Consider the following 15,114-nt stretch of genomic DNA (forward strand, 5'->3'; position numbering starts at 1 on the left):
CTATAACCGATCATTAATTTGTAAATGCCTAACTAACTTCAAAAGACAAGATTCTCGATTCGTTGCCGACGCTGCCCCCCATCAGTACGAAACCCAATTTTCATCTGACTCCAAAGTAGAAGACTCTAAAACAATTGCCAATATCTTTAACAGCTGATGATGGTGCTGCCCTTCGAGCGATACGAAAGGTGCGAGTCATCAGGAACTCGAAGCGCGAAGGTCTGATGCGGTCCAGGGTGCGTGGAGCGGACGCGGCCACGGCGCCAGTGCTCACATTCCTGGACTCCCACGTGGAGTGCAACGTGCATTGGCTGGAACCGCTGCTGCAGAGGGTGAAGGAGGTAAGTGGATCTAGATAAGAAAATGTGGATATTTAGAAGTTTAAGATTAAAAATGATAGTATTAATGAAAGAGACGATTTGGTATGGTATTAATTAAATAAAGTAAAAATCAAAGTAAATAAATAAAAGGCTGAAGATATTGCACATAATAATTATAATTTAAATGTATTTAAGTAGATTTTGGACTTTAGTCTAGTACAGTTATAAAAACAAAAATCAGATCAAACTAAGTCTGTATCCGTAAACAACTATTTAGACTTTCTAAAATATATACCATATTTTGATCGGAGATGATTATTAATTTTACCAACTTGGATGAAATACCTATAAATATGCTTTATAAGGATGGAAGAAAGCTGATTCAACTCTTGACGTGAGAACTAGCATGACCGAATCGATCAAGGGTTCAAACTATAATGACCCTATATAAGTTAACAAAAACCTCTTTCGTCTGCAAGAGGCTATTGAAACCGATACTTTGTAAATATTATATTTGTTATAAAACATGCACATTCAAGTGTTAAGACACTACTTAATCATTCAATCCTTAATAATATTATAATGTCTGTCTCTTCGTTACGCCTAAACTACATAACCGATTTGGATAAAGTTATAGATAATGAAGGTGACCGAGAAAGGATAACAAATAGTTTTTATACTGGAATCCTACGAGAAATAGAATTATGCGAGGAGATCCTCAAAACAAGGGGGTGGAGCCACAGGCGGAAAGCTAGCATTACATAATATAATTGCAAATTTTCTGCACAATAATTTGTAACATCCAGTATCCATATATCGCCCGAAAACCATAATTTAACAGCAATTAACGTATAGATAACCAGAGAAAACCGCCAGCTTCAACATATTAATCTAACGGGAAATGTTTAATTTATCAAGGGGTCAATACTGCATGCAGCAATTTATACATTAAATACGCCTTGCCTAACGTTTTGGGATTTATTATTGGGTGTTGTAACTCAAACATGTACTGAAAGATATAGCGTATATACGTGAACAGCTTTTGTCTGTGAGTTCGTCTTTTAGATACCTATATAATATACAATTGATGTTTATTATTTGATAATTGTTACTGGCCCCCTAGTGGTGGATGATTTTTATTCATAATAGTTAATTTAACGTTCTAAAACTCGCATTCGAAATTTTGTATTTTTATGTTTATTCATCACAAATTCAACAAATAACAATTAGTTTATATGCATTAATTAATTATCTCTCGTTAAATAAAAATTTCGTTCAAAAACTTTTTTCGAATTCATGAAACTTCTCAATTACGTCACAAATAATAAAATTAAACAAAGTACACATGTAAACGAGACATAATCTCAAAGAAATTGAAAGTAGTTCGAATTTCTTGATTACAAATAATAAAATCACAATACCGCATTCCTCCGGTCCATGTTTTCTTATATGGCTTTCACTTCCTTTAAATATACTAAGGTCGTATTGAACCATTGTTAACGAATAATTAGCCTACATAACATATTATAGTAATACATATAACATAATTATTATTTTAGCAATTTGCAAGTGAGAATTACTACATTTATTAGCTGGTAGCAAGTGATAATACTTCGCATATCACTCGACGATTCAAACGTTCAATTGTTTGTTATTTATAATTAACTTCTACAAGCGCTTGTTCAGATCAATTTCCCATTAAAAATTCCAATTACCGAAGCTAATCAACGACTTGTGACGATTAATTGCATCTTTATGACTTCAACGAAACGTCAACAAACAATAAGATTCCGATAAGACGTGTTTATTGCTTGTATTTTGTAGTTTAAACTTTAAACTTTGAAGGCAACCATCCTAGAGCTAATAGACTGATTCACTTAAGGACTAAACAGAAGTATTACGATATTTTCATTAAGATTCCATAGGCTTTATAATAATATATGGATACTAGCTGCACCCGGCAAACGCTGTTCTGCCTTACTCTTATCATTTAGGGGTATGAAAAATAGATGTTGGCCGATTCTCATAGATACTGGATAAGCACAAAAAATTTCATCAAAATCGGTCAAGCCGTTTCGGAGCAGTATGGCAACGAAAACTGTGACACGAGAATTTTATATATTAGAGATATACAAAATTTTCAACCGACATCAAAAATTTATAAAGTTCTCAATTCGCTGCCATTTTTTGTATCTTATTTTCGACTGGGTAAACATTTTTGATGATTGTTTTTTTTTTAAATTGTGTCTTTTATGGGTTCCCATTTAAGTTTGGTCTAGTTCTGATGAATTGAAAGTGTCGTTTTTTTTGTAAATCCTATTAATCCTATTAATATTATAAATGCGAAAGTTTATATGGATGTATGGATGTTTGTTACTCTTTCACGTAAAAACTACTGAACCAATTGCCATGAAATTTAGTACGTAGACAGCTGGATAACTGGAATAACATATAGGCAACTTTTTATTCCGATATTCCTACGGAATACGGACTTACGCGGGTGAAACCGCGGGGCACAGCTAGTAATTAATATTTGTATTAATAGCGCCCCGCCCCGGCTTCCTCCATGGTACGTTCTTTCTTTCTATAGTAAGTTTACCTTGCTTGTAAATAAAACCATTAAAAAAATAACATCGTTCTTTTTTGAAGGCGGTTGCTAATTGACCGAATGGGTTTAGAAAACATTTGACGGTTTACTTTTATATATACATGGATTGTAGCTCCATCCACATTCAAATGTCAACATAGTTTCAACTGTCATAAAAAAACAAGATTAATGACGAATTTAACATTCTGAATCCGAAAAATACATTATTTTACTACAGCACAATTGTCTAAAAACAACAGAGTACAGGATAAATATATCGATTACCTAAATACAAAACAATGCATTATACCCAATACCCATCTACGTTCTATTTTGTAGTTGGTACTATCAAACTATGCGCCTCGATTACCGAAGCAACGACGTGACTAGCGTGGTAATGCCAAGGACTTGGTACTTGGACGTTCACCTATTAACGCATTCTGTTGACATATTCGATCTCGTTCTAGACTGTTCTATGAATTTTGGATGGACAGCGTCCAACATGTAAAGGCAAATTTGAACTTTGGACCGAAGGATTCATGCTGTTGGCATATTCGATTGTATAGCGATCGGGTTCTAAAAATATGTTCTATAAATTTTTGATGGATAACTATCTAAAGAGAGCTTTTAGACTGCACCGAAATGTAGATATTTGGGACAAAATTGAGATAAAATTTGATGGAAATTCTATCCTTCTTTCTTGGTTTACATATCTTTACATATTGAAGAAGCTTTGTTCGCTAGATTGATGACAACTTGCCTCATTGTTTGCTTCTTAAACCTAATACCTCCTTCTCTTTTCATATTATAATTTCAGTAAAAAGCCAAAAGGAAAAGCATGGTTCAAAGCGTATAATGCCCGTTTATATGTTTACTATGATACTTGGATATGACTTAATGAAAAACTTATGTTGCTATGTTAATATTTTAGTCGGACGATATTTGATAAAATATAATATAGGAACATACCTGATTTACATAATACGACCGAACTAACCAAACACCACCTGCATTTAATATTTTAAAGGTCAAGACGAAACTTCAACAATCAAAGACATTTTAATCAAATTTATTAGTCTTTAATTTGCGTGACTTTTATATAAAATCATGTTATATTTGAATTGATATCGACCACTACCTAAAATGAAATAAAGCCTATATTCGAATGGCATGAATTAATCCTAAATCAAGCTTTAATCAATCTGTTCAGAACAAACTTAAATAATCTCACGTCGCGTTGCTCGACTGCGCACGCGCACACAATGTTGTAAAATAAAGCGTTGTTTTAGCAATGTCGATACTTCTTCGTTTTTATGTAAAACTAATAAAAGTCCAATATATAACTACCTAAGAATTTCCAAGCGAATTGTGTTTCAAATATATTTAACACTTTAACGTTGCCAGTTGCAAAATAACCGAAAGAGATTGTTAGTTTCGCATTGCCATACTTCTTGCAGAATGTGCAATAAGTTTTTATAATTCTATTCGACTGTATGTAACACTATCTTAAAATGTAACGACCTCAAAATGTTATTATAATATCCTCGCGTTTACATTTCAAATGTTCATCGTCTCACAAACTTAAATTATTATTTTATTTCTACAAAATACATTAAGTCCTATCACTGTTCCTGCCTGATTAAAATTGTGAATTTTCATTAGGAAATAAATGTGAAAACCAAAATTACATGAAGTAAAACATGAAACGGAAAAGGTATCTAGTCTATTTACTACTTAAAACTAAATATAAACTCGCTTCACCTGTGCCTAATTAAAATATTATTATAATACTTGTATATGTAATTAATCTACACTATAATATTGGCGACAAAGAGCCAACGACCGGGCTCAGTGGCGTGCCATGAGAGAGGCCTATGTCCAGCAGTGGACATCAAAGGGCTGATAATGATGATGATGATGATGATAATATTATAAAGAGGAAACTTTTGTATTTTTGTATGTTTGTAACGTTTTTACCCAAAAACTGTTGGACCTGAATACTATTGTATAATAAAGCTATAGTAATTTATGATCAAGTACTCAATATAAAGAACAACGCCTCTTCTTTCACCATGTTGCTAGAACAATCCAGAATTGCAGTGTTAGCAAACAATGAGTATCGTTACAGGCCGCAGGGGTGAAGGGATAACTCAGATGATCGCTTGCGCAACCGCCTGCATCTTCCGTTCACCACGCTTGAGTAACTGAAGGTGGGACGAGGGATGAGTTATACGCGTGTTATTACAAATTTAAACCTTTATTTATGCAACTAAACTCCTTTTAGAAGCATGTGTATAGCCACAATACATGAATATTTGGGCATTTATCACCGGTATAAATAAATAGCACTCGGACATTTCTCGAGTAAATAATTAACCTAATTAACATATGAAAATTGTGCTAGCAGTAATTGACGGATTTATAAGATAATACGGTCGAAAACGAGTAATAAACAGCTCCTGTGTAACCCGATTAACCAACAACCAACAAACAGCAACCCCCTTACTAAAACTTTAATGGCGTTTTTTTAGTCCGTAGGAATCCGAAATAACACACGGCTCCTTCCCATGCCTTCCTTCTTTCAGGGGCCGTGATGAAAGATTTCCACACACTAAAAAGTACCTGTAATTTATGATAGTAACTCGTTGAATTTGGCGTAAAGAAATAATGCAGAATTCAATGTTAAAAATACAGAGAAAAACTTCTCATAAGGGGCTCTTTAACAATAAATCTTTGTTAAAGAGCAATAAACAATAAATCTTTGTAAAATTTTCCATGAAAATTTTGCAGTTAAATCTATGACAAATACGCTTTCCGCTTATAACTTGTACGCAGATACAGTAATGCGGTATATCTGTACGTGAGGTAACTTACTTTCAAAGTAAATCGCTTTTGCAACTTCGCAGTGGTCGAGATGCTTCGACTAGTTATCGTTTTTTATGTCTGACTTAAATGTTAAAGTTACAGAATAACCAATGTTTAACTAACAGATATTTTTTACTATTGCATCATTGTTGGTTTTTTTCGTGAAATATTCATGAAATATTGCTTTCAAATTTTCATGAAATATTGAAGTTGTATTTTAAATGCAGTTGTAATTACATAATTATTAGCCATTTTAAATTGTGACTAAATATAATATACTAGCTGCACCTCGCGGTTTCACCCGCTTAAGTTTGTATCCCGTAGGAATATCGGGATAAAAAGTTGCCTTTGTGTTATTCCAGTTGTCTAGCTATCTACGTACCAAATTTCGTTGCTATCGGTTCAGCAGTTTTTGCGTGAAAAGGTAACAAACATCCGTATATAAGCATTATTGAGATAGATACGTTTCAAATTTTACTTATCGTAAAATATGTACAGCAAAGATCGAAGGAAAAATATTCCGGAATATCATGTTTAATATTTAAAAAAAAAAACGTCAAATTTGTGGCCATTTATAATCAGGTTTCGGTCACTTAGAAAATTTTTAAATATCCGGTATATTTTTTTTTTCACCTTATTAAAAAAAGGAATTATAAAACTTAATAATAATAAGGTTCCATATCTACAGCATAAAATGACCCGATTTCATTATATTTCGATATTTGTTTATTCAATCGCTTTATAGCTTGACGATTCAATTTGTAACTCATAATTAATTACTTGCTTTGATAAAATGTGGTGCAATTGACATAAATATTTTGTAATATAATAATTTGAATTTTATTAAGTGGTTTCCATAGTTATTTGGGTCAGCGAAATTCGAAATTCGAAAAACATAATCGTCGCATTGCGTACATAAATTATTATTTAAGACAAAACCTATTTTCAGGCACTTATTTTAAATTTCATTGTAATCGCTGCAACCGTGATACTTATGCATAACATTGAGGAATCTCTTGCATAGGTACCACATCTATACTAATATTATAAAACTGAAGAGTTTGTTTGTTTGTTTGTTTGAACACGCTAATCTCAAGAAGTACTGGTCCGTTTTGAAAAATTATTCCAGTTTTAGATAGCCCATTTATTGAAGAAGGCTTTAGGCTATATACGCTACAAGGGCGAAGCCGGGGCGGACTGTAAGTTTACAATAAAGTTGTGAAATTCGTTCGCAATTTTATGTTCAATGTGTTTTTAATATCTAATATATTGCATTAATAACATATATATACGTAATATCAACATAAATCCCTAAATGTGTTCCTCGAAGGAACTAGGCAAATGCTCGACCAAATCGGTTAATTTTTTCAACGTTTTTATTAGGACACGAGGAAAGATCTTATGGAAATAATGTATCACGGTTGAAGCAAGGAAGAACTGCTAGTATTCAATTTATACCCCTTAGATAACATTTTGTGTTTGACATATGATATCTAAAAACACAGAAGATTAAACCCGATTTACGCATTAAGAAATATTTGGAAACAAAGTAAATTGATATAATTGTCTACAACAAGAATGCTATATTTTTAATTTTTGCCTGAATATAATGAATTGAAATGAAGATAATTAATAAGTGTTAGTTGATCCTCCTTAATTTTCTCGCATGTTCTATCTTTTGTATATGTCGCTCATTATGTATAAACTGTGGTCTGAACACTACTAGTCTGTTTAAGGAAGCTATGTAGTTCATTTTATATTCTTTACTGCGATGGGCTTTCTATGCCCAGCCGGATCGAGCTATCCTTACAATATTCTCCATAGGGGATTGAATCTAGGCCTCTCAATAATAACAATCGTATTTCATACCAATCACCAAAACCCAAAAGGGAACTCTAGTCTAGAATATTCCATAACTTCTGTATGATTTCCACTACCAAATACAGTTGCCGATTATCTAATTTCGATATCAAAACCAGTTCCAAAAACGCATTAAAAAAACGTTTCCATACTTTTTAAACGTCGCCAATTAACCCCGTTTGTAACCTAATCCTCTAATTTCGTAGTTGAAATAAAACTGGCCAAATCGGACTCTTTGCCCCTGTAATTATAACTAATTTCGTTCGCAGCTACCCGTGTCAGTATTGGATGAAACCGGTATGATCCGTGACGCGTTATGTCGCGACCGTGCGACCTTGACACTTGACATAAAACATTTTCTTCATTCATCGGTCTTCGAATACGTAACCTTGTCCATGGCAGGAGTTACACAAGAAAGTCGGAATGTGTATGAATGCATGTCAATATTATGTTGTCATCCATATACATACTAAAAACAATGTGAATGAGATAAGTAAAACGAAAAAGGAATTTTAGCGTTGGACGATATTGGATAAATTTTGAAATGGTATGTTAATGAAGATTTGGATATTCTGTTAACGATTATTATTCTGTTAGACAAGTGTATCTTATATCTGTTCTAGCCCTTATACTACTATGTAAAGTTGTATAGTTACTTTACGACCAATAGCTGAATAGTACATAATCCCTCGGAATTGAAGCCAGGGTTTTTCTATAGCCACCTTAAACACTAGCATTAAACAAAGATTTTTATAGAAAGAAAGAAACATTTATTTATCGAGTATAATCGTAACTATGATGGCGCCTTGTCATTAAAAGGCGCTTTCCAACAATCACAGACATAAAGACATGATAAATATCATACAAAAATGTTCTAGAAATTCAGTAGTTACAAAAGAATGGGTTAAGAAACTAAACTAACGTGCTAAATCAATACAGATCTGACCCAATTCGTGTTAAAGAATACTCGACCTTATTAAACTGTATTCTCATCTTTTTCTGCTAGACAGTCCTGACTAACAACTTGGATATGTAGGTAATATTTTCTGAGTTTATAAAATAAATATTCAAAACGTAATGACAGATTCTTGATTTGTTTGTATTATTCGAGTTTATTTGTCTTACTTAATCATGGATATAGGATATCTTAGAAGTTAATAACACTTAATAAAAATGTGAATTAAACTCGTCATAACGTCTAATAATACATTATTTAAAAATTACGTAAATATATAAACGCTCTGTCATCTTCAACTGTTGTCTTCAATTCTAAGATAATCTATTTCCCTCTCCAAGTTTTTTCTTCTACTTTTTTGGTATATCACCAAAATTCCCCCATAACGCTTTACCCATAATTATACTAGCTGACCCGGCAAACTCTGTTCTGCCTTACTCTTATCATTTAGAGTTATGAAAAATAGATATTAGCCGATTATCAGAGCTACCCGATATCCACACAAAATTTGATAAAAATCAGTCCAGCATTTTCGTAGGTGTTCGGTAACTAACATTGTGACACGTGAATTTTATTTTTATTTCTTTTTTTATATGGAGATGTTAAGATGCATTTGTAATAAGTGTTCTGCAAAAAATTCCATTTGAATTTGACATTAAATCACATTCATTTTTATAAAATTACCTAGCGTAGATAATACTTCATTCACGTTCCAAAACACGACGCAGAAACTCAATTTGCAGTGCATTTTTTGTTTTAAGTATACGGCCTCCTTTCACAGTGAACCAAACCTCATGAATACGGTCAGGGTCTTCGAATTTCATCTAACGCAACAAAATTTTATGATAATTGATTTATAAATCATAATAATATGTTAATTCTGTGTGTTTATGTCACGGTCAAATGTACAACGGGGTAATGGTAACGTTTTTTCTATGATGTTTGCTTTAAATATATTTTTTAAGAATACATAATTACAAATAAATACATAATACATAATAATACAAACATAATTCGCTATAACATCGCTAATAGACTATTTAAGTGTTTGGAGAATATTTAAGGTAAGGTACATAGTGTGTGATACAAATTGTGTAAAATTTTAGAAATAAACAAAAATGGCTTCTTTCTAGTATTATGCATGTATTTCATGTATTGTACATAATAAAAGAGTTTTATTCATATAATGGGACTAATTTTTATGCTCTTTTCAATTCTAACTTCATATAAAGTCAGTTTTTATTCTTTGTAACCGACACTTTTTACATATTATCTATGTAGCCTAACTACCAAAAATAAGTGAAAACAAAGTTTCCTCATAATAATTGTTATTTCGATAGAATTTTTGATGTGTACTATCATCTAACATATTACTACGATATTATTTTACTACATATATTACTACAATACAGTTTAAACTTTTTTAACATTAATAAACGTAAAAACATAAAAAATATGATCACCGAAGATATTTCAAGACCACAACATACCTAATTAACGCTTACTTCCGTTATATATGCACATATGAGGACATCCGACTTTTAAATCCGTGCCCATACGTGGTTCTGTCAATCAGATTAGTGGAAGTGCTCCTTGTATAGTTGCCAGTCTCAAGATCTACCAGTAAAACGATTTACTTATGTGGTCATTTATTCGTAACGCACACAGTGCTGCTTATTTTACGAGTATGAGAACTTTTATTAATTTTTAACCGAGATTTCTTTAGCTCTCTTTATTTTTGTAGCTAGCTATCTAATAATGGAGTTAGAATAAAAGGGCACCAAAGCAAAATGTATAATTACAAAATTGTCGTATTGTTACCATACTCCTCGGAAACAGCTTGAACAATTTTTATGAAAATGTTTGTACATTCGGCGTGTCTAAGAATAAACTATTTTTTATACAATTAACTAATATTAGTGTACTGGCCAGTAATCAAAGTTTTTAATTTAGTTTTCAGTTCCTTTCAGAAATTTTAGTTTTTAAATTTATATATACGTTTAATATTTTTTACCTTACCTTTAAAAAACAAAAATAATTTCATATATTCTCAGCTGTCATGCTGTTTTACGAGCACATGAAAGGAATGTTGAAAGCTATCCAATTAATAACTACAAAATCACATAGACTTAAATTCACCTAGCTAGCTAGCCTAGCCGCTGGCCAGGTTATTGACCACGATCCTCAATCTTTTCCAGGATCCCACGCGGGTGGTGTGCCCAGTAATAGACGTGATCAGCATGGACACTTTCCAGTACATCGGTGCATCAGCAGACCTGCGGGGTGGATTCGATTGGAACTTGGTGTTTAAGGTGAGACGCCAATTGTTTTGGAGATTTTTAAACACTAGAAGGGGCGGCGCTTATTGCCCTTTTTTTATTAAGTTAATTCTAAAATTTAATCCATTAATTTTCTAGTTTTGGAAACGCCTTGCCGAATATTGTTGCGTTGTATATTTAACATGCTGTATGAATAATAATTTTAAATTTGTTAAGTGCATAATATGATAATAAAATGTATTTAGATTATCTTATTTATACAATCACATTGTATAAATAAGATAAGAAGTTTCTATGAACCCGTTTTTAGTTTTTTTTTATTTCAAAACATATTTTATTTATATTAAAATTGAAAAAAAACTTACATAACCAAGTGAGTGATACCGAATAACTCTTCTATCGCGACAATAGCAATTTGTAACTGAACGCTTATGTTTGTAAAATTCATGGTTATTCCCATAATTTCAGTGGGAATATCTCTCACACGCTGAGAGAAGCGGCCGTCTCAGCGATCCCACTCAAGTAATCCGTACTCCAATGATAGCTGGTGGCCTGTTTAGCATGGACCGAGCTTACTTCAACAAGCTGGGTAAATACGATATGAAGATGGACGTGTGGGGCGGGGAGAACCTTGAGATCTCGTTCAGGTAAGTAACTGAAAAATAATTGTATGGAAATAAATATATGTAGGCTGTCTGCACTGATCATTCAAATGTTATGAAGTTTTTTCTAAATATACTTTGTCATCATCAGCACATTTTTGTTCATATTTCAAGGACTGAGCTTTCGTTAGGGTTTAGACTATTTAATTAGCTAGTTTGATAAAGGCTTCATTTACTTGGATATGCCGGTGTTCTCATTGTGATTTCCTTCAGAGATTGGCATATATTATTTTTAATTTTTATTAATTTTGAAAATTTATGATAAAACCAGTTCTAAATACTTTGAAACGGAATTTCTTAAAAGTTATCAGGTACTAAACAAAGAAATTTCCAATGTAATTCCAATCTTATTAATTGAAATTCCAATTTTATCGTACATTTATTCCATTATATTTTATGAATAAAAGTTAGTTTATAAATAAAAGGTAGTTCCACAAATATTACGTAACAAGCAAAGTAATAATCCGAGGTTTTAAAGTTGAAAATTTGCTTTCGTGGGTGGCCCGTTAAAGTTTAAACGATCGTTGAAATGTTTAAAATGAGTTTAAAGAACAAACAAGACCTTATTATTTTCATATTGAATTCATGGAAACCACAAACTTCTAAAATTCAATGTACGTTTCTGTTTTGAGCATTGATTCCTTGATTGTATTTAAAAGAACGTGACGGGGTAGAATGTGTATTATTCAGCAGTAATTTATCTCGTACTTCATTAAAAGGTTTCATCTGTTGAAGTCGCACAGCCAAATCTAATAGTAGTAGATAATAGATTGATATATGTCATATGTAATTAGAATAATTATCTTATTAACAGCTGTAAGGTGCTTTTATGAATAAAAAAAATAGACTACCTCCTGACAACATAGTATCACAAGTAGTAACTCACTACATACCTGCTTGGCTTGGTTGGCACCGACTTCAAATTGATGGGTAGCGCTTATAGTAATTATAGTATATCTTTCACTTTTGAGTGGTTTTGAAGTCGGTAAAATTTTATATTTAATTTTTTCATTCCGAGAGGTGGTTACCACTAGAATGGACAGTTTATCAGATAATAATATATGGGCGGACATGGAAGCGTCTCTATAAAAATTTAATCGAATTACAATTAATTCTCTAAAAAAGCAGTGTGGGCTCAGTAGTGCGAAGATCGGCCTTCAAAATCAATAAGTCGGGGTTCGAGACCGATAACATCACCACTGGTTAAAAAGGTGAAGAAAAAACATTGTGAGGAAACCGGAACGTCCGAGAATTAAAAAGTTCAATGACATGTGACATCTGCCAACCCGCACTTGGCGGCTTGGCGTGATGCATTTTGGCCTAAACCCTCATAGGAGGCCAGTGGGAACGTATATGGGCTGGTGATCATAATTAATACTCTATATTATATTTTAACGTCATCCAAACGTAAACCATCACAACACAATTATAAGATTATTTCATCATCTTATATTTGTGTTGTGTTAATTTCAGTTTTGTATTAATTAAGTATCCTTTCTTTCCAGGGTGTGGCAATGCGGTGGTTCGCTAGAGATAGTACCATGTTCACGGGTAGGCCATGTTTTCCGCAAGCGACACCCCTACACATTCCCTGGTGGGTCAGGAGCAGTGTTCGCCCGGAACACCAGGAGAGCGGCAGAAGTTTGGATGGATGATTACAAAGAGTTGTACTATCGATCGCAGCCACTGGCCAAGCAAGTGGAGTATGGAGAGTGAGTATGAGCTCTTTCTTTTATTGATTGTTGTTGTTTATTAAGCTTTATTATCTGTAGCAATTACCTCAATTTTGTCTGCGTTGAATAAAAGGAATTTACCGCATCTTTGTTCGTATTCAATGAGAAATTTGTGGCAATCCTAATGCTTGTACCAATCTAATCTATCCGCAGTTTAAATATATTATTTCGAAGTCATTAGGCACTTACTTTTACATAAAGTACTGAGTACTAATGCGGTATACTAAAATGCGACACAATAAAATGTCTTCTGATTAAAAGTCGTTTAAAAATTGTCGGTCGTAGATTACGACCTTTGGTTAAAAACCTGAAAGCTTCCAAACCTTATCTTTGTAATCAAAATAATAAAAGAAGTCTGATTAAACCTTTTTATTTTTCCTACTTAATAATATAATTTCACGATGTGACAATAATATAAGATACTCTACGAAACCAAACGGAGATTCTGGATTCGTAACGTTTTTACAAATGTCTTTTAATAAAAAGAATTATTGCATTCTATACTACAAGCTATTGAACAAAATAAAATATAATAGTTTAAAAAAACTAAAAAACACGCTTTAACAAAAATCATATTTTGCAAATTGAAAACTGGAATAATTTTATCAAATTAGTGTATTGTCATCGGTCCTCAATAAATATACAAAGTTTGAACGAAATCTGGCCGTTTAAAGTGGGTCAAAATCGCGCCCAAAGAAGTCGGTTACAAACAAACATACAGGTGAAGTTAATAAAAAGCGTCTAAAAAAACATTTTCACTCTAGCTGACGCCCTGTCTTCACGCGAACTCTTAAGCTAAAGTTTGATTGCATGCTCTTGAAGGTTTAATACTCCTTTCCACTATTAAATTGTTTTCGACCGCTATTCCAGTATTTCGGAACGCAAGGCTCTCCGGTCGGCACTGCACTGCAAGCCGTTCCGCTGGTATCTGTCGCACGTGTACCCCGAGCTGCAGGTTCCGGCGCTGGGGGGCGCGCGCGCCGTGCGCCAGGGTGCCAGGTGCCTCGACACCATGGGGCAGCTCGCTGATGGAACACCTGGTGAGTGGGAAGATATTCTTTGCGGTTTAAGTGACTTATTTATTACCAAAGGTCAGCTACTGCTTTTAGCGTTCAATCTTTAGCGATGCGTTTAGCTTTCTGAAGTGCAATGTGCGTTGCCAACACGCTAGGCTATCTGGCGTGGTACCTGGTGTTTGGGTATATAATTCTTTTCAAAAGTCTCTCCGTCTAAGCAAATCACTCTTGCGATGAGACAGCCTTGTAATCCAATCAAGTGCATATTTATCCTCATATTTTTAGACCGTAATAAATTACAAGAATCGCTCGGTAATAAAAAGTCAGCAAATCTGCATTATTATACAAAAATACCCTTTCACACATTACAAACGACCTCTCACGACCTCTCACGATACACTCAATATTTATGAAAGCCCTCCCTCCTTCCAGGTCTGTACCCGTGTCACAACACAGGCGGCAACCAAGAGTGGGTGTTCGACAACGGTATGATCAGACACCACTCGCTCTGCATCTCGCTGTCTCCCGCGGGTCTCCCCGTGCTCGTACCCTGCGACCAGACCGACGAGAGCCAGCTGTGGAAGGCCAAGGGGTCGCAGATCAGACACCTCAAGATGGACGCATGTTTGGATTCTGATAAGTCTACTCTGTACTTAGCGAAGTGTGATGTGAATAAACCGAGCCAAATGTTCTCCTTTTGATCTGGTCTGATGGTTAGGTTGGTAGCGCTACTTTATTCAGCTTTTGTTTGAAGTTTTTAGTTACGAGAGTTGTGTTTTTCGACTATGAAGAGTTAACTCGAATGAAGGATAGTTTTCGAATCTTGAACATTTTTTT

The 15,114-nt window shown here is 33.7% G+C and overlaps 1 protein-coding gene across 1 annotated transcript in view; it reads left to right on the forward strand.

The window, feature by feature from the left end:
* Positions 1–15,114, forward strand: part of LOC119834457 (polypeptide N-acetylgalactosaminyltransferase 2-like) — a 56,979-nt gene extending 41,865 nt beyond the window's left edge. The window contains exons 5-10 of the mRNA XM_038358823.1: positions 154–341; positions 10,786–10,899; positions 11,335–11,513; positions 13,034–13,240; positions 14,132–14,301; positions 14,710–15,114. Coding sequence (XP_038214751.1) covers positions 154–341; positions 10,786–10,899; positions 11,335–11,513; positions 13,034–13,240; positions 14,132–14,301; positions 14,710–14,978 — 1,127 coding nt within the window. The 3' untranslated portion in view covers positions 14,979–15,114. The remainder of the gene's footprint in view (positions 1–153; positions 342–10,785; positions 10,900–11,334; positions 11,514–13,033; positions 13,241–14,131; positions 14,302–14,709) is intronic.

This window comes from Zerene cesonia, chromosome 19 (assembly GCF_012273895.1).
Source record: "Zerene cesonia ecotype Mississippi chromosome 19, Zerene_cesonia_1.1, whole genome shotgun sequence".
Lineage (NCBI taxonomy): Eukaryota > Metazoa > Arthropoda > Insecta > Lepidoptera > Pieridae > Zerene > Zerene cesonia.